The sequence below is a fragment of the Aptenodytes patagonicus genome, chromosome 10 (assembly GCF_965638725.1).
Source record: "Aptenodytes patagonicus chromosome 10, bAptPat1.pri.cur, whole genome shotgun sequence".
Taxonomy (NCBI): Eukaryota; Metazoa; Chordata; class Aves; order Sphenisciformes; family Spheniscidae; genus Aptenodytes; species Aptenodytes patagonicus.
In genome coordinates, this window is record NC_134958.1 from 4,124,137 (window position 1) to 4,151,535 (window position 27,399).

Consider the following 27,399-nt stretch of genomic DNA (forward strand, 5'->3'; position numbering starts at 1 on the left):
TAGTTGGGTCATACTGACTGCCCGCAGGGAAGCAGCATGTTATTGACACAGAGCAGGGAGATGCTAAAATGAATCATGGCACTCTGTGTGTCTAGGCAGTGATGCAAAAGCACTGATGCAAAGTTGCGATGAGTCATACTTTATAAATCAGGGTAATAACACAAGCATTCATCAACAAAAGCTGCACTCTAGCTGGGTGCAGATTGCATGTGCATTTCAACAAGAATGTGTCACTCGTTTCTACGTGTATTGGCCTTTTGGAAGAGATCCCAGCAACAGACAATAGCTTGGATTATGGTGCTTCACACCTCTGTTGCCTGACCAAAATTATTTCAGTAAATGGGTGTAATACAAAACTGATGTTAGGAGGGAGTATTTATTAAGTTACAATTCAAATACATTAGACGTGTCAGGCTTTAAATCCACAACATCAATTCTCAAGATATGAAGTGATCACATTTTTAATATTTTAGCATGCTGATAAAAATGCCTTTAATAACGGAAATATATTTTACTCTATGAATGATAGAAATCTAACCCTAATCCATCTCTTTCCTTGCACTTATTTTACTCCTGGCTCTAGGACTTCCAACTGTGAGGGCTAATGAAATACTACTTATTTTAAACCTGTCTGTCTGGAACACCTTAAGCTGTTTTAGGTGGATATATTGTATTTACATGGTTTTTGCATTTCTCTTTGGAACATTTTGTAGTATGCCTTACATTTACATATTAATAGAAAAATGAATTGCAAATTAAATTCTCACAGAAGTATTTGCAAGTAGAGGTTAACTGTGCGGAGCAACCTTTGAAATACTGCAGCCTTTTGAAAGTGCTCTAGTTTGAAATCATTTGTGTCAAGATGTTACAGCATTTTCAGAGGTGCCTAACGTGTCTGGATCATTCTGACATGGTCTGTATGTTGTTTTCAGGCTTGTGATTAAGAAATCATAAATATATCCTAAATTTAAAAGACTGCTTCCCATTGCAATAGGGTATATATTGGCTACTGTAGGTTATAGCATACCAAAAAAAGCCAACTGTCTACTACTGTGATATTCTCCTGTCAACAGGTTTGGCTTTTCTGTTCTGAACAAACACGGTAATATAACAAAAATAAGAGAAAGCAAGATTTTCTGATGTTCAGAAAAATGTAAACTGTATCAAATCTACCTCTAGTCTTTAAATGGAATTTAGGAAGATGAACTCTTGCAGCATTTCCCCTCTTGTGCTGACAAACTTAGCGCTGTGAGCAAGTTCAGTATATCCAAACAGAAGTTCATAGGCATTATACACAAAAATTGCTAATTGCATGGTACACAGGGATTCTTGGGTCAGGATGTTGTTTCTCTTAGCAAAAAAAAAAAAAAATCATCTCTGGAAGTTCCCATTTTTTGTTACTACAGCTGGCTGTAATTTGCAAGAAGCCAGCATTATTGAAAGGCATTTTCACCCATCCATACTTGAGGAGTTAAAAAACAAGTTGTACTTTCTTCATTCTTCTGTTTCATGATTCAAATTACATCCATTAAGATGAAATGTGCAATTCTGACTAGAATTCTTGCTGCCTCTGATCTCTGCATTTTGACACAAAGCTCTTTATCTTAGTTTTGCTTTTTCTGAAGTGAGATGGATAGCTATCGATAAATCAGACAAGACATGCAATTCCTCTCACTTTTCGGGAATTATTTGCAAGATAGCTATCTTTACAGAGGGGGTGGGAGAGCGATCACGCTGTATGATAAAGGTCTATGGCAATTCCTTCCTAACTCAGCCTTACTTTCTGTGAGATTGTTTTCATGACATCTTGTGTTTATTTTGGTTTGCTCTGTTTCCTACAAGTAGCTTGCTAAACTTTGCTGTCTAGTGCAAGAAGCCCAAATCTAAAAGGAAGGCTGAACTGGGGGATTACTTACTACGCATGTGTGAGTGCTCAGTGGGTAGATGCATGCTGTGGCCTTCTTACTGAAGTTTGAAACCTCAGCGTTGATTCACTCTATAAAGGGTGAAACCATTTTTTTTACCATGTATGGTTTTTACTCTGCATTCGATGCCAGCACGCCAGGCCATGGGGAAGTGACTGATCGCTGTACTTGTGTGGCTGTAATGTAGACAGAACGATGAGCTTGACTGACAGCACATCTTGTGAAGTAGCTCTTCTCTGTTGGGATCCTGACAGAGGCTCTGTGAGAGAGCATATGGTGTTCTTAAAATATGCTTAAGTAACATCCCTGGGAGAACTTTACCTACCAGCAGGAGTTTGGCTTGGACCTCCTATTTCTCAGCATTCTGCTGACCTTTCCCCTCACACATTTTCTGCCAGTTTCACAGGTTTTAGCAATTCACAAGTTGAAAAATCGATCTGTTGACTAAGAAGAACATATTAGTGAATAAGCTGTCTTGAAAAGGATGCACTTTCAATGGGGGAATTATCCAATCTGTACCTTATGACTTTACCCCTTTGTGCATATTGCTGGTTTATTAGCTGGGTTAGAGATCGATTACTCATCTATGCCTCATCCTGGTTGTCAGGAAACTATTGATATGCATACTTTTAATTATGAGAGCATTGAATTTTGTGATGTTTGCTTTATCTTCATTTGTATTCCTCATGCAGCTCACAGGAGAAGATATTATGCTCGCTTCACAATTTGTTATGCACAGTTCTTTTCTCCGACAGATCCTCAGAAAAGCCTTTCATATTTTTTTCTGCACAGCCTGTCACCATGCAGCTCTCTGCAGGCTGGAGTCTTTATTTGCTGGCTCCGTCAACATAAATGCAAAACTGTTCTCTCTGTACGTGTGCTCTGGCCTGCTTGACTGTGAGATCTGTCAGTCTAACATAAATAAATACGTATCATGTGCCTCATGAAGGTATTTTCGCATACGTTTGTAAGATCTGATCTACAGTCTGTTGAACTCAACTGAAAGACAGCAATTGGCATGGGTAGTTTGTATTAAGTGAATATGCAATATGGAATCAATTATTTATTAATCACTTGGTATTATTAGATGCCCAGCTCAAAATATGCATCTATTAAAAAAGACCACCAAAAACTACTCTAGGGGTGGAAACGTGTAGGCAAGATTGTAAATCTTGTCAGCTGCCAGGTTACAAAAGACTGGCTCTGTTGGAAGGATACTGGCCTCTGTGCTGCTGTCAGAAATGAAAGGGGGAGATCCAGGGTTCCCAAATTTTGCTTTCCCTGAATTTTCCTAAATAGCCCTGGGGGGGGGGCAACTCTAGTCCAGGCACTACACGCAAGGGGAGACCCGGGGAGGTCTGTCAGTGTTGTGGTATGTCTTTGCTGTGGTATTTGTAGCACAGTTTGAGAAGCAGCAGCAGCGTGGTGAGGGAATTGGGAGGGAGCAACAGGTAAGGGGCCCATGCCCCGGCGTGTGCCGAAGCCGCGTTGAGCCGTGTCTGCGTGCATCAGCATGGGAGCTCTCCTACTTCACAGCGTGGGTGTGGGCTCCGCTGTGGGGAGGTGGTTTGGGGCTGGGTGTTAGACCATGGTGGTGCCTTCTGGATTTAAAATCTCCAAATAACAAAAGTGATTGTTTTAACAGTATTTCATATAAAAGCATGTCTTAAACAAGGGAGAAGGGACATTTCCTGCGTCTCATTGAAAGAGAAAATGAGGCTCTGCACTAGAAAGAAATGTCTCATTTCCAGAGGAAAAAAAAGACTTCTCGCTGCAAAATGAAAAATTCCTTTCCACCATGTCTTTTTTTTTTTTCACATTTATGAATTTTATCAAAGAACAATGATACTAGCAGTGACAATCTGATACTTGAAAAATTGTCTACTTAAATGTGATCCTGAAACCAGAGTGCTTTTAGAGGAGAGGTCAGCAGATGGGAGGCAGAATCCAGTAGCTCTTCTACTAGGCTCTCTTTTGCTTTGAAAAAGCCAGGATAAATCTCTGCCGCTTCTTGAGACTGAACTGGCAGTGTGGAAAGTAAATGTGCTAGGATACCAAAGCGCTTTTAGTCACAGATATATTTAATGTTAACCAGTGACAAGACTTCCCAACTCTGCAGGAGAGACGATGCAGTCCAGAATTGAAGGCGGACAGGTCGGCATAATGGTTTCTCACTGACCTTCCTGTCCTGGGAGGAGTCAATGCAGTCAGGGAGAAAGGCAGGCAGGCCAGCGTAGCAGTCCCAGCCATGTAGTCCGTGGTCCTGGGGCAGGGCAGGGGGGTGCTCCGCACTGTTAGAGCCTGCAGGTGCTCCTGGAGCCTCTGGGGGACTCTTGTTCCAGGCAGGGGCTCTCGCTCTTGCAGGGGTCTTTGCCAGGTCTCCCCCCAGTGACCCCCAACACCACTGAGGTAGGATTGGGAAGAGAATATGTGGTTCTGATTCCCACAGCACCTGAGGTTCGGCTGTTGCCATCAGGACACTCACAGGTTGCCCTTCTGGAAGTTCTCCATGCATTGGCAGCAACACAGTGACTTACAGGTTAGTTACAGGGGAGAAATTTCAGGGTAAGCACAGTTTAACCAGTCCTGGCTGGTTTTGTATTGTAAGACAGCTTTCAATGCAAAAAGGTATGAAGCTACAGCTTCTCTTCCTGTTTTATCTGAACTTCCTTCCACTTGAATTCCTTTTTCAGGAATGGCAAGGAATGTACTATGCGAAAAACAAAAATGGAGATAGCATACAACAAAATGTGAAGATACTACCTGTCATCGGACAGGGAGGGTAAGTATGAAAGCTAAAGCCATGATTTAGATCTGAATCAAGACTCAGTTTAGAGTTCAGTTGCTTTCAGCAGACATTGGATTATCCTGTTGCTGAGAATAAAGGAAACTTATGCAAGGAAGGGAGCCTCAGACCTCTGCATTTAATTCCTTGGGGCAAAATCACTTTACATGCTGTGTGCAGGGAAAGTGAAATTCTCCTAATTCTCCCCAAAAAGGAGCCAAAGATCCAGATGTACTCACTTGTGACTCTTACTCTTTTAATACTCCCTGAAGTGTGAATGCACCCTCTTCTCTTTCTGTGCGTTGTGTTGGGACCACCAGGACCTATGTCCTCTTCCACTGTGCACCTGTACTGTGTCCCTCCGTGCCCACCTACTCATGGCTGTTGCCGAGTGTCTTTATGTGATGAGGTCATGGTGTGCTTTGATCCTGGTCAAAATTCAAGCATGTCTCTGATTTTTGTGCAACTTCCACTTGGTCCCCAAATGGAGCATTTGGAGCACACAGATATATGTTAGTTACTGGTACATTTATGATGAGTCCTTCTATACTATATTGGGAAAGAAAGTGGATCATATTGCATGCAGTAGTAGTTTCAAAGCCCTCTAAGGCAACACAAACATTAATTAAAAGCGTGGCACATTATCTTTCAGACTTGGCAGAGACAATCATTTAGAAAGGTGTGTCTTCATGAAGGAAAGGCCAAATGCAGCTTCTTCATGCAGTTACTTCCTAAAAAAAAGTGTTTTGGGTTGATTTCATCCCTGGAAGTAATTCATGTTCCCCACTCTCCATCAATAGAGTGAAAACGTCTTTTCAGCTTAAGATGCCAAACTTGTAAGACCAATATGTATTACATACATTGCAACTTAGGAAACAGTCTAAGCCCATTTGAAGCTGGCTTAGAAAGTTTCCTGGTAATCAAGGGTGTAGTTTTCAGTTTGATTGCTCTATCCCTAAATCCTATAGAAGGTTTTGATTGTTGGACTGCACTGTTGCATGTTTTGCATTTATATCATACCTGAAACATCCTACAGTAGCCCAGAAGAAGCTGGGGGGAAGAGGGGGCAGAGAGAAAAAGGAGGAGACAATCTTTGCAAAAGATGCTTCCATTTTGTATTCCCCATCATGTGCAGAACTGTGGGGTTTTTCCATTCCCACTTGAGCCTTCCTGCCAGAACAGGATTTGTCCTATATTAATTTGTTGCTCTTACCCATTTTGTGTATCAGCACTGAATTACATCTGAGGTTCGGATGGGAATTAACGCACTGTTTTTTGCCTACAGAAGGATTAGACACTATGTGTCAATTAGTAGACTGTGCAATGACAACAATAAGGTAAGTGAAAATAGTGCTATGCTTGCTTTAGTTTGAGCGCTAAATATTACAAAATAATGGGAAAGTTCTGACTAACTGGATTTCTCATACTAAATTGTAGGCGGAGAAGACATGTGAACGTGTTCAGGCTGAATCTCAGACAGGTATGACACATCTCTTCTGTCCTAATAAGCGGAGAATGTACCTGGGGAAAGAATAAAGCCCATTGTTAGTGATCTGACTGAAAACCACAGTTGCAGAGGACAGTCTGAACAGTACTATTTAGCTAGCGATAAGCTGGGAATCCAGCTCAAAAGGCAGGAAAATAAATACAAGCCCTCTCTACCTGCCTCATTTGGTTTAGAAGTGATATAAAGCAGCCCACCCTTGAAAACGCAATAATAGGGCCCCAAGTTGGTATTGTGGTATTGCTGGATTCAGTGCCTCATTTTAGTTGTAGGTAGTGGATCCCTGTGGCAAAATCAGAAATAAGAAGGATGCTGTCTAGTCATCACGTTGCTGTGGCTGGTCTGTGGCTAGTGGCACATATGTTTACATTGCTTTTAACTGTATTGTGGGTTATGTGCATGTGGGTGGAAATGAGGATGACCAACACTACCATTCACCCTCATCCCACATATCAACACTTCAATTAAGACATCCTTGGCATCCATGCTGCAGGTGCTTGTTAATTGTAGCCTTGGTAGCACAGGTTGTATCTGTTGGAGTCTGTAAGGGACCTAGGACACATTGCCTAGTTTGCGAGCGTGTAGTCTACTTTGGTCCACCAGTTCTTTGTGGCAGTTGTTACTTGAGTGAACTCAGGTGTGTTGCACAAGTTGTATTCACAACTACAATTGTGTGACTGTGTCAAGAGAGGAAGTTTTCCCTCCACACTGTTAGATCCCTTCTGCAAAAACACTTAGGTATGTTCTGCCAGAGAGCATGACTGGTTTCACGACAGCGTAATTGGGCGAGAGTTTAAAAAGGAGCTGTCATTGGCTTTCATCTGCTGAAGCATTGTGGTAAATGTCACTCAGCTGCTATCAGGCTTTCTCTGAGTTTCAGTTCCTTTAACATACATCTTAGGCATAACTTAATGTCATTGTACAATATCATTTTCTCCACAGATATTCAGACTTGCAGACACAAAGACAGGAGGAAAGGATCACTAGATGTCAGATCCACAACATCACGAGGGAGTGATGGTACGTTAAACAAGTCGATTTTTCTGATTTCTATATATATTCAGATTTTTATGTGCATACATACATACACATACATATATATACACACACACATACATACACACACATACAAATATAGGTAAGTATGTATGTGTATATATACACATACACACACGTGAATAAAATAGCAAGTCGTCAATTCATGAACAACTTTACATTTGTCAAATAGCCCCATTTTCTTTTCTTGAACTACTTTGAGTCTTCTTTTGAACCAGTGGAGAATGGAAGGCTATCGTCTACCATCCTGCATGGAAGACCTCATGAGATTCCACACAGATACTTTCAAGTACAAATGGCAAACTCTAAACCTAACAGTTTATTACATTTCTTACCTCTTTTCTTGATAACAATATGAAGATAATTTTTTTATGAATTTTGTTTTCTTTTCACTGTGTTGTATTTTGCTCCGTTAGATCACCCCAAACTTGATAGATGAGTCACATACTCAAAACTGTTGCTGATACTTACATGATTTTGTTAAAGCATACATCATTACAGTCTGGGCAGCATACACTAGTAAAACATGGAAGTAGGTCTGTGGCAGTGAGAATACAATCGTGCTCCAGTATAGCAAAAATAGCATTGATTCTTCCTCTTCAGAGCTGCTCAGCACAAAGAGTAACAGAGATGTGTCTGCATTTTATAGGTAGCACAACATAATCATCCAGAAAAATTATCCCATCTTGGCCTTTTCTCTACAGAACCAAAATTGCTAACTGATACAAAACATTTGTTTTTCAATTTCCAATGAATAATAGGCCAGAACCTCTGCTGTTTTAATTTGGCATAGCTATCTTCACTTCAAAGGAGCTTCACTGATTTACCTCAGCTTGGAAGCTGACTCATTATGACTTGTCATGTTGCACCAGGCAGCAAAGGTAGATATATCCTGTAATAACCTAACTGCAATAGTTACCTACCTGTGCCTGCCAGTTTATACACACATGCATCTGTATAGTCTTTTAACTGAGTTTTTAATTGAATATTTTAATTAGTTAAAATAAAAAACCAAAGCCGTGATTTTGCCAGGCTGTTACAGCTACTTATCTCTAATCTGGGATATCAGTGGATCACCAAGCATCTCTTTGCACCTGTGTGTCCCCAGCATAACAAGCACGTGTATGTATTCTGCAATAGATTGCCTCTGAAGGGTACAGCAGGGTAAGCAGTTCAGAAAATGAATCAAGATTTCTTGGCTGAATCCTCCTGTCATGCCTTGTCTCTGAAATCAGGATACAAATTCTGCTTTGTTTTCCACACAGGCAGCTCACAAAGGCGGCACTCTTCTATGGCCAGGATACATTCCATGACTATTGAAGCACCCATCACCAAGGTAATGTGCGCCGTCACTAGCTGTTGTCAGTTGTGCTGTACTGGAATACTGGAGCACAAGGCTCCAGCACAGCATCCAGACCGAGGAGCAAGGCAGCGCTGGCCTCTGGTGCCACTTCTTCCCCCGTTCCACCTGCCCACTGGTGGAGCTCCAAAAACCCAGACGCTCTGAACAAAGTTTCTCCCAAGCCTGCTTAGTAGAGTGCCTTGCATGTGGTCAGCCATTGCATGACCCTTTTTAAGGACTCTTGCCTATGTGAAGGAGGGACTAGAGTTCCTCCTTCTTACTTATGCATTGTAAACTGCCTTCTGAAACCATTCAAGGATTTGGCAAAAATCAGCTCTTCGATAAATTGAGAGGCAAATGGGAGAAGGTTATATTAAATCCATTCAGAGACATTTTGAGGCTGTGCCTTGAACGGGAAAGTCACTAATAAGACTGCTGTCTTTAAGGCCACGCTCTTGTTCCCAGAGTCAGTAGCAAATATCAGTGTTTTATTAACATCCCTTTCATTTTGATTCTCCCACATATGTGGGTTAAAGTTGTAGATCTCGTTTATTTGCAATGAGTTTTCCATAGTAATTGATGAGTGTCTCTGTTCTTTCTTAAATCACTTCTAAATTCAAAACATGTCTAATGCTAAACTAGGTAATAAACATCATCAATGCTGCACAAGAAAGCAGTCCCATGCCAGTTGCAGAAGCTTTAGACCGGGTTTTGGAGATTTTAAGAACCACTGAATTGTACTCTCCACAACTGGGGACAAAAGATGAGGATCCACATACAAGTGACCTCGTTGGAGGGTTAATGACAGTAAGTACATACTGCCACAAACAGCTATTGATTAATGTTCCACTGCCTGATTTTCCCAGTGACTCGATCTTTATCACCTGGCATGTGCTTTGCCTCTACAATGCCAATTTTTCAGGAAAAACTGCACACCTCTTTTTGTGGATTCCCCCCCCCCCCAGTAATGTAGCTCTGAAAATGGGAAGAAAATTGACCAGTCCCTTTGAAGCATTAGTTTTGCTAGAAATGGAAAGGAAAACCAATTCTTTTTTCAATGTGATTCATTTTAGAAAGGTCTAGATGGAGAGGAAGAAAGATAGATAGCTAGACACTTGTATTTATTAATTAGGATTAGAATGGCATGTTTTGGGGGCCTTTCAGCGTATAGAAAGAATGTGTTTTCAAAAGAATGCAAAATACATATTTTTGTTGCTATTTCTTGGATTATATTTGTACCTGTAGAGACCCATAGAAAGATCAGAATGCTTTTAGCTAGAAACATGAATGTTCACATATTAAGACACAATCATGCTCCACAGAACTCATAATTTAAATAAATAAGGCAAGAAAAAGACTGAAGAAGGCATGTATTATGTTGTTATGTTATGAAAAGGGGAACGGAGGCATTGGAAGAAGAAGCGTTGTACCCAAAGTTGCACAAAGGGCACGCAGCAAAGCAAGAATTGAACCCAAACCTTCAGAGCCTGGAGTCTGACCCTCCTGATAAACTAGATGAAGTTGGATGAATGTTACCTGTGCCCTAAGGATATGTGTTCCCGTTAGTCTGTAGGTTGCCTATAAAAGGCTACCTCAGGAAAAAACTTGACAGTGTGTTGGATGCAAAAAGGCTCACAAGATGTGAGCTTTTCAGAGGTGTCTCTGGGCTATTATCATTTCTGGCTGTAACTATCAAGACGCCTTTGCAGTATCTATCAGAATCTTGAAACGGTTTACATATATTTTTGCCTTTTAAAATACCGCAGCAAATGTCAAATCAGGAGAAACATATGAGAGACTTCAAGAATTCCAGGAGAAGACCTGAATGGTTCATATAGGGTTGAATTTACTAACTCAGTAGACAAAATGTATTGTTACCTTAACTATAAAAATATAGGAAGACTGTTGATACATATAATCATTAGAGGCTCAAAGTGAATCTTTTCTCCTGCTGAATACACACAGTCCATAAACTCAACTGTTTTCTCCTTTTTGTGGATTGCCGATTCTTACATACATTTGTATTCTGATTGTATTCAGTCCGTGGTCCCAGAATATGTGGGTAAAAATATTGCAAAATACAAAATCCTTACTAAAAATAAAGCAAAGGCTATTTTATGGAGCAATAGAAAAGCTGAGAAAATCCATTTCAGAGCATGAGGGTATATGGTATAGTATGAGTTTTAAAATGATCTGGGAGAAACATTTTTCCAGCAAAGGGTCTGTTGAAAAAAGAATCATATTATTCCATTTCATGTTCAGAAGTTATGTCTGAGTAGGGGAACAAATAGTAGGTTATTGGATTTGAACTCTCAAGCAGAATTCATGATGGGAAGGGCATTTGGAGTTCAAAGATGGATTTGCCAGATACGATTACACCTGCTATTTCAACTTTTAAAAAACTAATTTTTGATTCTAAATGATAGACAGCATCTGATGTCCTAAATATTTGTGTCACAGCAGTGCTATTGAAGAGTCACTGAGCCAGTTATAGGAGTAGTACTCCCTTTCCTTTTAAATCACAAAACTCCAGACTAATTTACTTACAAATGTGAAAATAAAAATGAGATATAACAATTCTTTTAAGTGCAGACATTGCATGTTCAGATATAGCATCCACATTTCCTTCTGCTATACTTTGGGTGCATAACATTGTTAGTAAGGTACGTTCAGAAAGATTTTTTTTTTTAATAACTGCTTTTTTACATCATGGGCTAAACATTAATGTGCAGTAACTAATAGGTGTATACATCAAAAGAGCAAGCAGGATTTGGGCCACAGCATTTAGAATTATGAACTGAAAAGTAAATATTAAATATATCATTCTGTTAGTTTTAATCCTTCATCTCAGTTTGCACATATAGGCATCATGCCAGAATTAAGCCTAGGAGGCATTGAATTGGAGAACAAACAAGCATACGTTCTTCTTTGATAGAAGGGAAGCCTCAGAGTAATGTGTTGCTCTGCAATCCCAGCAACAAATCACGAGATTCTTACGCTGCTGAGGTGACCTGATCTGCCAATACCAGGGGGAGGAGAGCAGAAGCATGTCTCCATCCATCCCCTCCCACCATCCACCTTTGCTTGTTGATGGGAAGTATGTGGACATACCGTGTCTGGTTTGTGGCACACATCCAGAACCTGTGTATGTGTTGTCCAGACAAAGGTGGATGCGAGGCTGTAATTCCAGACCTCCAGCTGCACCTGAGAAATTTGAGTTTTTACCTATCTGAGTTCATATTGTATCCCATATCTTGCAGTTTCTCATCTGTTATGAACTATATGTAAAACAGGCAGATCTTAACAGTACATACAAATAAGGGTGAGGCAGCTTTGACGACTGTGACAGGTTGCAGTCAGGTTTCCCTAAAGTCATTGTGCTACCATTTGGTGTCATCATCTTACAGACCTTTTGTACAATACCCTGCATTTAACTCTCAACTTTTATTGAACAGGATGGTTTACGAAGATTATCAGGGAACGAATACATATTGTCAGCAAAACGTAAGTTTTAATTTGGCGGTTACTGAGATATTAAAACATGTTGACAAATTTGAGAAACGGGAAATGTGATCAGATGTTCTTTTTTATAAGCATTGTTTGGTTTTGTTTTATTTTTATTTATAAGCATTGTTCTGCAGCATTACTGAGCTTTATAGAAATGAGAGTTGCCAGGCATTACTACAGAAAAGAAGACATGTACATTGAGTAAAAGTGTTTCTCAGGGTTATTAATAATGATCTGCAAATATATTCCTCAACAGAAACTCATCAGGTCGCTGGCAGTTTGATCTCTCCAATCTCCCTCAATGACATACCCCCACGGATAACACAGGCAATGGAAAATGAAGAACACTGGGATTTTGATATCTTTGAACTTGAGGCTGCCACCCATAAAAGGTCAGTAAACTCAAGAGCTCTAAATTGAAGTTGCTGAAAACTGACTTAAATGTCATCCTGTAATCAGCTCTTTAATTTCTCTACCTGTGCTTTTAAAATGGAATTACTTTTATTTTCAAAGTCAAATGTTTGAAATTTTCTCATTGTCATATCTAGTTGTGTATGAACCCATTAAATATCTTCTGTTTCATCATACACTATTTCCTGCAGGTTCCCAGTGCATGTAAGTGAAGATTATATATCTTTGATATGGTATATTAACAAAAGAACATCATTTTAAAAGCCTTCCTTTTCTGTTCTCAGTCACAGAAAAGTTCTACAAATCAAATTGTTGTCTTGTGGGGATTCAAATTCAAATTATGGCCAACTACACGCAGAGTCAACATGCTGGTCTTAATTTGATCTGTTGATACAGATCATGTTTTATTTTCTCTCCATGTAATTGGGTAATTTTTATTCCTAAACAGTTCAAATACAGCTTTTCAGCAGAATTCCCATTGCCTTTCTCTGGAATTAGAGGAAGGTCTTTATTCTAAAATCTTGGCAGGCTACATTTTATGTATAAGATTAACTGAAAAATATTTACTGATAAAAAGCAGGGCATACCAGTTTCCATCACAGAAGTTTCCAAAAGCAGATCAGCAGTTTTGATAGACTGACTTCATTAGTAGCAAATGCTCCCACTAAGACTGTAGATTGATCTGTCTGTTTAAATCCTTGTTTTTATTTTCTGATGCCTATCAAAAGTTCTCCTTTGGGTCTGTTTTCATGTATCATGCTTTGTCTTAGCTTAAAGCTTCTATGAGACACTAATTTGGAGGCTAGATCCTGCAATGAATCGACTATCTTAAACCCTCGTCAAAATCCCAGCTCCGTAAGAGCTTTGAAAGGTCTTCGAAAGCAATGTCTAATAAAGATATCAGGCATTTAGTTAACATGTATGCACTTCATTTTTAGACCATAGTTTTAGGAGCCAAAAAAAGTGGGGGAAAAAAGATCAGGTTTTTATTCTTCTTTAAAGTGATTTTATTGTAAGTGAAGAAATTTACATCCAGTTACTTTAGGGTTTTTTTTGCTTTGCTACATTTCCATTTCTAATGAAGTGCTATAGGAACAGTAATGTAAAGAAAAAAAGTCAAAATGTAGTCAGTGTGTGTGATTTACAACATTTAATACGCATACTGCAGTAACTTACGAATTAATTAACCCAGCCAACATGCATGAGATCACCAGATAGCCAACATGCATGAGATCACCAGATAGGCTTCTCTGCTCTTACTGATTTAGAGAGACCACAGAGGGACAAAGGAGGTACTTTGTTGCCTGTCCTCTTGTTAAAGGTATTATAATTATGATTGCTTCCTGCTGTGTTTAAATAAAGGCAATTCATTTATTAAGAGTATTAAAGTGATCTTCAATGAATCACAAGTATGAATACGTTATTAGTATTGTCTTCAAGTCCAAGCAGACATATGGTAGTAAAGCCAACATAATTCATTAAATCTAAGCTTTAGTGCATTACAGTTCAGTGACACAGAAACCTGGAGAGACCTTTGTCTGACAGTGCTACGTCGGGGGATTAAGGGGGATTTAACTTCAGTATATTATGATTCTAGTATATGACAGAGTATTGTTGAGTGTTTTTGCCGAAAGATGTACATCCAACTCTAAATGATGTCAGCAACTCTAAATGACCTCACCTCACCTGTCAGGTGCAGCTAAAAATCAGAGTGCGTGATGCATCTGGAATCAAGCAGCAAAGCGGGATGCCAAAATAAGGGTTTAAGATCTATTTTTAAGAATCCACATTTGAAAATATTTACCACTATACCTGTTCTTCTTAAGCAAAAAATGTATTGGACAAGAAAACAGCGATATTAACTGGGTTCGAAAAAAGGCTAGTGGACTAAAACTTGATTTTTTTTTTTTCATTTGCTCTATTAAACATATTGCACCTTCACAGCTTTAAGGCTAGAAATATTCTGTATTGCTGTTCTGATCTTCATTCACCTGCCAGTCATCTGGGTTTAAATTGTGCAGTTTGGCCTGGGAGAGGCGAGAATACTGGAATACAGTGATGTTGGCTATTTTTGGAGACAGCTCTCCGACTGGGTTAGCCTGAAGGTTCATCTGGCCCTTACAGTCTTCTAGAAATGGCATACTCTGGCCTGGTCATTTGCTTCCAGAATACCTCCATCTCTCATCCTCTATTGCATGCAAACTCTATCAGCAATAGAAGCCTGTAAGGGTGGGCGTAAAAGAAATGGAGCAGATCTGCAGTGCGGAAAGAACAGTGATTGCAGCATTGTATAGTATAGATATACTTAATCTAACTGTAAACAAGCTAGTTTAGGAATCTGTGGCAGCAGCAAGATTACCTCCCTCCTCTCATGCACAGAGTTTAGTACTTGCTAATTTATCTCATTTTGACTGCAGTCTACGTTTACCCAACATAGACTCCCCAAGCCCCAAAATACTGCTACATGTAGTACAGCAGCAATATAGAGCCTTTTTAACATTCCTGGAACTGTGAGGAACTGGCATGATTCTGAGAGTGTGCATGTGGTGAGTAGGCAGAACGTTTCTACAGGTCTGGATTGTAATTCTGTAAGAAGTCCTTATACCTAATCTGACATGTCATTGGTTAAAAATGCTGTATAGATTCATGCTGTTTATGCTATGTAATATTCTTTCAACCTCATTTGTTTTAAAACTTTGTGTTTATTTTTCTCCACAGGCCTTTGGTTTATCTGGGTCTCAAAATATTTGCTCGCTTTGGAATCTGTGAATTCCTAAACTGTTCAGAATCAACTCTGAGGTCGTGGTTACAAGTTATTGAAGCTAACTACCATTCCTCCAACTCCTACCATAATTCTACTCATTCAGCAGATGTACTACATGCCACTGCTTATTTCTTGTCTAAAGAAAGAGTAAAGGTGAGTCCACATTTATAAGAAACAGTATAGGTGGGAAGTACAGGTGTGATCAAAGGAAGATCTCTCAAAAAAAGATGCCAAGAGCCAATGTCTACCTAGTGCCAACCAGTTTGGTAACTCTGAGGTCAAAGAACTGGGCTGCTTTACATGAGTTCTAGGATCTCTCCTATAGTGTATGGGGAAGGATGGATGCTAATATTATGGGAACTGAGCTATTCTTGATGGGAAAATAAGGAAACCTCCTTTTAAAACAGAACTTCTTCGTATAGTTAAACATTCTCAGATAGGTGAGCTAATGACACAATTATTTTTGTGACGGTACATGCCAAATACAGATTTAATGTAATAAATCACCATCTGTTATGCCTTGTGATGGTCATTTTGCAGAAAACTCCCAGGACAATATAGGCCATAACATAGGTTTAATGCTTCCAAAGCTATATCACCCACTGGACAAGATGCCCTGAGGCTTAAAGAAACTGCATTGGAGGAGAGTATTGAAAAAAATTACTTGTTGAAGTTCCTTGTACCATAACACCCACTGGCGTATTAGAGCCACTGTCAACCAGAATAAATCAGAGCAAACTTAGTTCTCACATGCCCAGGGGGCAGACTGGAGAAGGGGAATTAAAACAGCGCTTGCATGTGTATGCAGTGGAGTGGCAGTACATATTTCTGAATTGCATTTTTGGATAGAAATTCCTACCCCGAATTGGCCTGCCTAAGGATAGTGCTAGTGATGGGCACCTGGCTGAGACATTTGTGACTGTAAACAAGCTTCTGACAGCTCATTAAAACTGTAGTAAGTCCCTTAACATGGAGCTGCAGCTCATTAGTGTGCTCTCCAGAGGCTGACTTACAAATACTATGTGCCAAGTGGGAACAGAACTTCACTGGATATTTTCAGCCCCTGATTTGCCAGAGGTTTAGCTGGTCTTCCCAAGAATATCTATGAAAAACAGACAAGATCTGGACTCATTTCAATGCCACAGAAGCATGACTGCCTCCTCCTTTTCCAGAATGTTATTTCCATTCCTCTGTAGGCATAGGAACAGGAAAAAATGTTGCAGCAGCAGAAGGAGCAGAATCAAAGTTCAAAATTCTCTCTTTATCTTTTCAAAGTTACAGTCCAGCTGCTTTTGTGTTGTCCAGAGTTCAACTTAGCCTAAATACAGTAAGGCCAGATTCTGCCACTCAAATTCGCACTGAGAAGATTTTTTTTCAGTAAATTGAACTCGGTTCTTGCCTGGAAAAATTTTCTGGCTCCCAAATTGAAGCAGTATTTTCAGAATCATTTCCACTTCTGTGCCACAGGAGTTAAGATGACAAAGTTAGAATCCTTGACCTGAAGTTGGGGGTAAAGGTGCTGTAAATCCCTGTGAAGTTTGTTATGTCAGACTCGAGAAATAAGCATCAGATACACTGCTGTGGTCCTACAGGTCAAGTATTCTCCAGTTTCTGACCACTTCCCATCTGCACAGGTCTTTCTCAGCCAGACTGAGCACTGGTCAGTGTGTCCTCTGAGGAGAGCCTGTTCTAAAAAATTTCTCTCTCCTAACTTCATACCACAAAAATAGAATCCCATGGGCAGCAGCTGAAAGAAAGGAAGAACACAACAGATAGTATTTCAGACAATGCTAACTATGAACCTAGAGTAGAAATAATTCTTTGCCTTTTCTTGTTCTCCACAAGACCCTCTTGACAGTCCTCAATGAATAATATCCTAGCTCCATCAAAGTCAAGTCACTGCATTAATTTCAGGAGGTGTAAAGTAGGGTAGGGATTGTCTGTTCACCTACCAAGTCTAACCATTCTGAACGGTACTGTCAAAGCCAGTAGAGAATTTGGACCTTAAATTCAAGCTAATTGGAATGGAAATTATCTGCCCTGCTCCCAGATTCAACTGGGAACATTTCTGCTCTCGTGTCTCTTTCATTTTATTAAAATTTTTAACATAATAGTTTTGTATCTGTGATCCTTCACAAAAAGCCAGCATAAAGGCTAGTTTCCAAATCTATACAATCTATTTCTGAGATGCTTGGTTCTTTTTTTTCTTTATGCTATTAATACAGTATTAAAACTTAAGTATAAAACCTTGAAAGTCAAATAGTTTTGTATTTCATTATAGGTTAGATATAATTAGACATAAGCAATGACCAATGTAAGTAGATATAAAGTGTGGAGTGCAGCACTCTAAGAGAATCAGAATCAGATACAGAAAGTATGTGTGTCATGTAATTTTTCCATGGATGTAAACCATCAAGTATTCTTCACAGAATTCATATGAGCTGTAGCCCCAGGACACTGTTCTTCTAGAACTGGATATATGGGAAACATTCCTTAGAAATTGTAAACCTAGCCAGCACGTAAGTGGAATGTGATTAGGACACATTAAGTTTCCAAAAGAAATGAAGGGGTCTGGTGAAAATAGACTATTTTTTAGCAGTATTAGTCTTTTTTCCAAGCCAAATACCCTAACTCCAAGTGAAGGTGGGTTCTGTGTTGTTAGAAAACACAAACTAATTTATTACTTCGCATTTTTTTAATTTGATGTGCTTTGTCAAAGGTGTGGCTAAGGTAAAATTCAAGAGGCACAAAATGGCCCAAAAAGTCATGCGGTGTTCAATGAAGCTTATAATGAATTTTCCATTGCTCTGTCTAGAACATCTGACCCTTACTGATCTGCAGAGTTCTGGCTTTTATTCCTCAGCAACTTGGCTTAATCCTATGGACAGAGTAGGGTTTCTAATGAGTCTGCCAGGAAAACTAAGCATCCTTCTATTTTCAGCAAACTTTGGATCCGATTGATGAGGTTGCTGCACTCATTGCTGCCACAGTCCATGACGTGGATCACCCAGGAAGAACAAATTCTTTCCTGTGCAATGCTGGCAGTGAGCTAGCAATTCTCTACAATGACACCGCAGTGCTGGAGAGCCATCATGCTGCCCTGGCTTTCCAGCTCACCACCCGGGATGACAAATGCAATATATTTAAAAACATGGAGAGGTAAGCTTAAAACCCAGGTTCCTTGTCTGCCCACTAACATCTCCCACTTTCTTCTGTGTAACATAAGATAATGCAAACACGCATCCTAGAGGAGGGCAGTGCCTTGTGGATAACTGTCCGTAGACCTTGTGGAAGTTTGCTTCTAAAACAGTAGAGTGCTTCTGCCTGTCCTGCACAGACTTAGGAGTAATCCCATGGTTTCAGTTCCTCCTGAGGCACAGGAGGCGCCTTAGACAGGCGGACCCTGTTTAAGGAACTTAGTGTAAATCCTAATGTTAGCAAGTCTAGAAGAATCATTTTGTACCATTGGATGTAGAGGACAAGCTATGCCCAAGTGGGTAGGTGTTTGCTGGGTAGAACAAGGATAGAAAGAGTCACAGAGCATCAGTCAAGAAATTAAATGCCGTGTTGCAATGGGAAGGATAGCGAAGGACCTGTTGTTCTTCTTCCAGCCCTAGAAAGGCATTTAGGGTGAGGATGTGACCATTGCCTTGGCCCTCTCAAGATACAGCAGAAAAGTATTGCTGAAAACTTGGCTGGAGCATGAGCCACTGCTGAGTGTCTGTGCTAAAAGCCTTGGGAACGTGCCAGTGTGGCATGTCCTGGCAGCCCTCCTGAGTAGCTGGTGCCTTTGCTTCTGCCCAGCTCTTGCACTGTTTCATAGCACATATGTCTCTGCACACCAGAGGGTACTTCATCCAGCATAGACGCAGCTGCCCAAGCCTTTATTACTGTTCTTTCTTCCCCCAGTACCTCTCTTCAACGGAAATGGTCTGTAGCATTTTTGTTAGACTTGTTTTAGCAAGCAGCCCTTTGTGAACCAGCCAGCATTCTTAATTGTTTCCTTCTTTAAACAGGAATGAGTATCGAACCCTTCGCCAAGCCATTATTGACATGGTCTTAGCAACAGAAATGACAAAGCACTTTGAGCATGTCAACAAGTTTGTCAACAGCATTAATAAACCCTTGGCAGCGCTAGAAGAAAATGGGGTAAGCGACACTGCGAGTCCTCCTTAAGATGACTAGGCAGGGAGTGGGAACCCTTGGCAGTAGGAAATCCCCACATGGTATTCTGAGAAAGTTCATCAGAAACGTGGAGAAAGAGAGACTAGAAATGTGTCTTTCACCTCTGGGTTTGAATGCCCTTCTGCTTAACATGGTCGTCACACATTTTGAGGGTGAGTGGGACTCACTTGGATCCTATTAATATTGCAGTGCTATGATGTTGTACTTGGAACCAGAACCTTGGGCTGTATATTTTCCTGTTAAATATGCCGTTTTGATTAACCCAGTCACTCCCACGGAGAGAGTGCTAGTGGCAAGACTTGGCATTGTTGGCCACTTCTGCAAAGGAGCCAAGATTTGCCTCAGAACAGAAGCTGAATTACTCCCTCACTTACTTCCCTCAACGGGAACCGCTGGTGGTGCAGCATAAGGGCAGGTATATTGACTGCCGTATGGCGCATTCTCTGGAAATGAGGGCCCTCAGCCTTCAGCGCTGCCTGGCAGCATTCATGGGTTTTCTGTCTACTTTCTTTTTTAATTTTTAAAATAGATGATGGTGGCATTATGTATCATATAGACATAATCAATAGCCATCTGGAACCCCATGGACACAATGAAATTGCCTGTTAAGAACTCATTCTGAAAAACCACACCAGTTTCAATAACAGCTTCAACGAGCAGTTTTGTTGCCAGTAGGAGCAGTGTATAATTTTGTTGGAATGATTTTTTGCAAAGAGAAGATTTTCAGAAATGGTTATAATAAAGTTTGCATCGGTGGCAACATCCTGTAGGATTTGTAACGGTTTTCTGTGTTTTCTTACCATGTTTTTTAGAAAACCGCATTTACGACTGTTGTGTGTAATGGGGGAGGGCAGTCTTTTTATTATCTGAAGGTGGGAGAGGAACAGGTCTTGTTCCTTCACCCATTGGAAGCAGACTGGAGCTTAATTGGAGGAGAGTACCTTTGTCCACAGGCGTATATGCTAGAATTAGCTTTGTTCTTGGCACCTAGTGATGCTAATGAGAACTATGTGACTGTGAAACCAAAGTCCCAGTAGGATACTCGTTTTACTGACTAAACTAGGAGAAAGGCTGTTAAGTCCTCAGTTGGACAGCCTCTGGGTGAGCGTAGCAGCATTCAGCGTAGGAGGGGAAGAGACATGGAGGAGAACAAGGGAGCTGCTGCTGCTGGGTGTAGTGCACCGCACCAGCTGACCTTGTGGAGTGCCTGACTCTCTAGGGCACCTGGTCCTGCTGGAGGGCTCTGTACCTGCCTGGCTCGGTGCGCAGAGCCCCTCCTCCCAGCCCCAAGAATTGGGATGCAGCAGTTTTCTGAGCAGCAGCATCCATCCAAAGAGACAAACTCCTCTTCTTGCCTTTTAGATATGTGGAGGGGAAAATACAGAGCAAACAAAGTGAGGTGCTGTTGCTGCTGAAGAACGGGGCTTGGACCTGTACAGTCAGACAGTAAAAAAAAAAATACAATGACATACAGAAATCAAACAAAAGTTTAATTCGGCCCTTGAGCCCCAGGGGCTGCAGGGAAATAGTCTGCCCCACAAGGCATTTGCAATTCACAGCAAATTCTGCCCAAGGATGGGAAGAAAGACAAAGGCTATATAATTTTTATTGAAAACAAGAAGCAAAATCTTTCCCTTCTTTTGGATGGGAGTTTCTCAGTTCAGCAGGTTCCTATTAAAAGATCTGTAATGTGTGAGTGGGTAAACCAAATCATTTGCTGTGCTTGTTATGAGCAGAACAACACTGGCAGATCCTCTTTCAAGTCTGGTTGTATATCTGGTTGCAGCGGCAACGTGTGTTTCCTGGCCTGGTTTCCAGTCATGGCGGTGACTCAGTGTAGTGTTTGCAGGCCGAGCTGCCAACCGCGTGTTCCAAATGGGACAGTTCCACTTATTTTTTTTATTTATTATTTTTATACATATTTGTTCAAAGAGCCATGCTGAGAAGCTGCTCTGTTTGTTTCCTTTCTTCTTTTGTTTCATAAACTGAAAAAAATCCTTTCCAGCTCCAGCATCCTTTATCCTCCCATTTCCCTTCATGATGTCACCTAAGCCTATGACAGGAAGCCAACATCTGACATGGAGAGACACCTCTGCACTCTGAGCAGGATGCTGGGACTAGGCACAGTTAGCACATTTTATTCCCAAGACATCCGCATCCAGCAAGTAGAACCGTGCCCTCGGTTTGAACAGATCACAGAAGCGAACATCCTTTCTTGATTCCCGGTGGTTTACCTACTAGGATATTCTCTACTATCCTTAACTGAATGATCTCTAGTAATTTTCCGTGCTTAATTTCCATGCTTGTGTTTCTGGAGCTTCCATCACTTTATTTTGGCTTTCTCTTACATAATTTTGCCATGCATTTGGAGATGTAAGCACCTCACTTTGTTTCCTCTGTATTTTCCCTTCCACATATCTAAAAATGAGGGAAAGAATTGGTTTGGGAGTCTCATTTTGGCGAGAACTATGGAGCTGGTGTTTCTGAGCCAGTATACTACCAAACAATAATTTTTTTATTATTGTCAGTTTCTTCCTTTAGGAAGAACTTTCTTCCTCACAAGAACTTTCTTCTGAAAAATATGTCCTAATAAAAGGTCAGAATGTTTCTGCTGCTTTGTATCTCCCTCTTCGTACAAAATTGCAGGAGCTGGTGGCACATTACTATTATCATCATTATCATTATTGTTACTGTTACTTCTTCACCGATCTGACTATAGACCAAGACCTTGTTAGGTGCTAGAGAAGCCTGGTATATTCCTTGCTTCAAAGAGTTTCTATTCTGAGTAGACGGTGTTGTAAATTTCTGTACCTACCCATCCCTAAAGAGCCCAGTAATTATGCTGTACTTACCGGTAATTTTTTTAAGATATTTTAATCCTGAATCTCTGTCCTTTGGAAACTTACTTCATCAGAGCTCCACAGTAAATAGCTTCTAATCTGGATCATTGGAGCCTTTACTCATATTAGCCGTATACTGGCTCCAAATATAGAGTACCGTTGACGCGCTTATATGTGCAGCCTGGCAACCAAATATAAGCTGTGTGTGGGCTGAAAACTTTCCTAGACTTGCAGAGGAAAGATGAGGCTGTTGGGAAGCATGTTTCTAATATATTGCTTTAATACTGATAAACTCTCAGAAAGCAAAATTCCCAGTCAGGCCAGAGACTGATGGGCTAACATGGGTCCAGTGGAAGGGAATGAGGAGCATGCCTAGGAGGCAATGTGGGATCTGACTCTCCTAATAGAAGCAGTGCTGTCAGAATGATTGATGAGGTTTGCGTGCAGAGGATGACCGTGCATTTCGGGTCAGTCCTTTTTTTTTTTAAACCAGCTATTCCACTCTTAACGTGCGAGTCCATTAATCGTTGGATTTCAACAGAGATTTACATTTTTCTGCCTACACAGTGCTCATCATTATATGTGTAGTGATGAATGGATCCTCTCCACACTTTTAAGGAGGCAGATAAGGTATAGAGGGGTTAGATGACTTGCCCAAAGATGCCCAAGAGATCTGTCACACAGTGACTGAATCCAGAAACTGGAGTTCAGTGCTAGTTCAGAGCTGTGGCTAACATTCGTAATCCCCCTATAAATTGAGCCGGACATCAGGCATGGTAGCCAGTAGCAGGACTGATCCCTGTAGGATCTGCTGAAAGCATTCCCAAAGCACAAAGCTTTTGAGTAAGTGCACAGAGACCTTGCTAATGGATTGTTTTTAATTCTTAAATGTTACAGAATAATGGTGATGGAGAGTCAATCAAAACTGTTCTCACGTCTCCTGAAAACCGTATCCTTATCAAACGCATGTTGATAAAGTGTGCTGACATTTCCAATCCATGCAGACCCATAGAACAGTGTATAGAGTGGGCCGGACGCATCTCTGAGGAGTACTTTGCACAGGTAAGGCAGCTAAAATGGGCTGCTGAAATTCCAGGTGAGCATCTCTTTAAAAGGGAAGAGAAGGGTTCATATACTGCCGGTGTACCAGAACATCTAAGGCTGCGTTACGTGATGTGAAAAATAACAGCTTTTTTATTTTAAATGATGGGATATTACTCATGCCGATACAAGACTAGATGCCTTCAGACAGATGAAAGTTGACAACTTCTACAGTGCAGTTCTTGAAAAATTTAAGCTTTCAAATTGTTCAGCTTGGAGCTGGGCTTTTTGAGTTTTGCCTGCAAATGCATTCCCATCACAAGAGGCGGAGGAAGGGTGCCTTCTGTGTACCCACGTGCTGGCTATGCCTCAAGAACAGGATCATCGGGTCCTAGTGTTAGCGTGGGATCAGCACTCACTCCAAGAAATGCTGTAAGACCTTAGCACACTGTGCCGAAGAAAGGTTTTAGGAAGATGGGGAAAAGGAGAGGGCAGAGTCATCATTGCAGATAGACCAAATACCGCAGCTGGGACTTGGTACCTCAAGGCGGGGGAAAGAGGATAAAAAAGATATTTTGCCATCTCTGAGTCGTACAGATTGTCGTTTCCATCAGAGATTGAAAATGGTTGAGCATCTTTTAGCTCCGAAGCAGTCATAACTTAATCAGTAATGTGTGAAGTTACTTAGGGTCAGCTTTGTGTGTAGATGCAGAAGGTAAATGTATCACTTTGTGGGAAACACTGGAAGGCACTATTTGTCTGCTGTTTCACTGAAACCTAGACGACTAGGTGCTTAAGATTAAATTGCTCCTTCTTCAGATTTATTCAGGTTCCTCTGTCTATTTAGCAGTTGCATGCTCTAGTCAGTGCCAAACAATCTGCTGCTAAAAGCAGCCCGTTAACAGAATTTGTCTTAGATGAATAATCACAAGAGTGTTTTTTGCAGACTGATGAAGAAAAGAGGCAAGGTTTACCTGTTGTGATGCCAGTTTTTGACAGAAATACTTGCAGCATCCCCAAATCCCAAATATCATTCATTGATTACTTCATTACTGATATGTTTGATGCCTGGGATGGTAAGCAAAACTGCTATATTCCCTGACCATAACTGTTGTGTGAACACTTTAAACTACTGTGATATAAAATTGCTTGCTTATGGCTCCTAAAGAAAGGGGGAGAAAAGGGAAGATTTTTGCAGTTCAAGTAAGCTTAGTAACTTCATTATTGCTTAGAAGTATTTTGATACTGCTACAAGCGATTCTCGTGGCTTCTCTTTAATATATTAGATTCAGGCAATGTTTAACTTTCTGCGTTTTAAACTTGATTCTCTGTAAATGGAGAACGGAACATATTCTCCTTGATAGCACTTTGGGCACAGTCATTTTGTCCACGTTAATACCAGTTATTCTTCAAGATAAATTTCTACGGTCTGGGAACTGCTTGGGGGAGCAGCTATTTCCTTCCAATTGCTGCCTCCTTGGTAAAAGCGGTCAGAAATGTGACTCTCCTGAATGCCAGATCATGACATGTGACTGAGATTTGATGAAGTAGAATAATTACAAGCATAATTAGCTACGCCCCTCCTGGAAAACTGGGTCCCTTTGCTGGGACTTGCAATACCAGTATTAAGTAGACTTACAGAACTGTTCTCCGTGGCCTGAGTGATAACATCAGTGATGAGAGCTATGCGGCCAAAACCATTTCAAGTATCGGTATGACAGATTTAAGCTTTCCTACTTAACACAGTTGCCCAGACATTTCAAGTGATATTTAAGCAGACAGAATCATGTGACTGTTTCAATTCTGCAAACTAAATACACTCTGCCCTTTCTTCCCTAGCATTTGCAGACCTGCCAAATTTGATGCAGCATCTGGATAATAACTTTAAGTACTGGAAAGGACTAGATGAAAGGAAGCTGCGGAGCCTTCGACCGCCACCAGAATAGCAATTAGAACATGGTGTGTAATTTACTAACCAGATGCATATTTATTCAAGCTCACTTTTATTCATGTGATTTCAGATTTGTTTTGGTCTCTTCAGTATTACAGTAAGGCTAGCCCATGCACTTGGGGAACTTTCAAATTCAAGAGAACATGAGGTCAGCAGTTGACTTCCACAAACTGCCGTGTGTGGACTCCAATGAAATAAGCCTACCAAGTGGAATTACACTGGATTGCTGCAGTACTTGTACTGAAGAGGGTTTATTAGTGAACGTATTTTTGCAATATCTTCATACGAGTATGTGAAGCTGGAAGACCTTGAAGAATCCTCATGAAAAGGACATTCACTAGAAGATTTTGCTTAATCCTCAATCCTGCAAGTGAAAAAGAAATACCTATTCATAGAGACTCACAGCTTTTATGAGAAAGCTACATGCTTTTTATAAGCACTTAAGACAGTTACGTAGAACAATCAGACATTTAAAATGCAACTCTCTGAAGGAATTTTTGATCTATGAAAAATAGATGTACTCTATTTTTTCACATCACAGAAGGTGCAATCATTCACTTCTGAGCACTACTGAAAGTGAGTTCTCTTTAAGAAATTTAGTAGCAAATGTAAAAAATAACACAAGAATTTTTGAGGTTGATCGCTAGCATCTATGATTAAAATGATATGTTTTATTTATTTTGTTAGATGTTCAATATTTTCTATGAATTTATAAATACTTAAAAGCCAAAGCCAACTTTAGATGCATTACAAATTTACATGATTCATACTCATTAATATACATTTAATTGATGTACAGACCTTTTATTTTCATAATGCAAATACAAAATACTATACAATGATACATTTTTATTGCACTGTAAGGATAGATGTGTATGTTTAAATGTTGTCTGATTTATGTTAATTAAAATAAGTTTTATTGAAAAGGTCTCACTTGAGAATAGTAGAATAAACAAGAAATGTATACCGTCTGAGCACCAGAACTGCAGTAGTTCTCCCACAAACCAGTGACGACCGCCTGATCTTCCCTTGGCTACAAAAATAATAATACGTTGGAACGTTTTGTTTTCTCCCATGAAATTTTATGACTGAATTCCCTGTCAAAGTCTGCCTTATTTTATATAGTATTTCTACAAAGCATTCCACAGCATATATGAAGAGGGTAACACTAAACATCTAATGAATTTCAACATTTTATAGCCTATGTATTTTCCTCTGCCATGAAAGAAACAGAACATAAAACCACCAACAAAAACCTTTAACTCAAGAAGTTTGTAAAGGCTGTGTACCTTCACAATTTGAATGAAACCTTCATAGCAAACACCAGAAAATAATAAAATGTATATTTTAAGAAGTGTCAAAGTCCTAGCCATTTCATTTGAAACGTGTATTTACTTTGTAGTTTGCAGACTAGCAGATACATGAAATTCTTTTAAAAATAACTAAGATATTTGCCGGCTGGGGAAGGGAAGAGTTGAGGGGGTTGGGCTGGCATAAGGGTGATGAAAGGTGGTATACGGCTGGCAAGCCCCTGTGTTTGTGCCCTGCCCTTGGCAAGCCCATCAAACCCTGGTGTGCCCTTGGACGAGTCTCTTCGTGGCTGAAAGCAGTGCCGCGCTGTATTCCACCGAAGGACTGGAAGAGTATCCCGACAGCCTTCCCGGTAGGCAGAAAGGCACTCCAAAAGCACTGAAAGAACTGCTGACTGTTGTCAGCGCAGAGGCAATTGACTTCAGAGACATTTTGAACCATTCCTGAAGAAGCACAAGCAGGGGAGAGGTGGATGATGGAGCAGTTCAGGGGCTTCAGCGGTAGGAGCCTTAAAGCAGGTAAGGAAGGAACGGGTGACCTCTCCAGGTGTTGCCTGTTTCTGTGTTTCTCCGTCATCTCCAAGCCGATGAGACTCATGGGCCAGCACCATTTGCAGCTCACTACTGTTCATGTTTGCGTCACGCCTTCCTGCCAGTGCTGCCCTTAACCTGCTTGTGTGCTCTCCCTTCCTACACAGAATTCAGGTTATATGTTGTCGGGGCGGGGAATTCCCTGTCGTAATTTCCTTTAGTTCATCGATGCGCGTATATTGCCTAA

At 40.5% G+C, this 27,399-nt stretch overlaps 1 protein-coding gene across 4 annotated transcripts in view; it reads left to right on the forward strand.

The window, feature by feature from the left end:
• PDE8A (phosphodiesterase 8A) overlaps positions 1-26,673 on the forward strand; it is a 157,764-nt gene extending 131,091 nt beyond the window's left edge. For 3 of the 4 annotated variants that reach the window (XM_076347860.1, XM_076347857.1, XM_076347859.1), the window contains 14 exons: positions 4,619-4,707; positions 5,996-6,047; positions 6,148-6,190; positions 7,157-7,234; positions 8,536-8,606; positions 9,255-9,419; positions 12,068-12,116; positions 12,376-12,511; positions 15,249-15,447; positions 18,236-18,453; positions 19,311-19,443; positions 23,217-23,381; positions 24,307-24,436; positions 25,200-26,673. In XM_076347860.1, coding sequence (XP_076203975.1) covers positions 4,619-4,707; positions 5,996-6,047; positions 6,148-6,190; positions 7,157-7,234; positions 8,536-8,606; positions 9,255-9,419; positions 12,068-12,116; positions 12,376-12,511; positions 15,249-15,447; positions 18,236-18,453; positions 19,311-19,443; positions 23,217-23,381; positions 24,307-24,436; positions 25,200-25,306 — 1,635 coding nt within the window. In that variant the 3' untranslated portion in view covers positions 25,307-26,673. The remainder of the gene's footprint in view (positions 1-4,618; positions 4,708-5,995; positions 6,048-6,147; positions 6,191-7,156; positions 7,235-8,535; positions 8,607-9,254; positions 9,420-12,067; positions 12,117-12,375; positions 12,512-15,248; positions 15,448-18,235; positions 18,454-19,310; positions 19,444-23,216; positions 23,382-24,306; positions 24,437-25,199) is intronic. The other variant, XM_076347858.1, reaches the window with a different exon arrangement.
• The last annotated feature ends 726 nt before the right edge of the window (positions 26,674-27,399 follow it).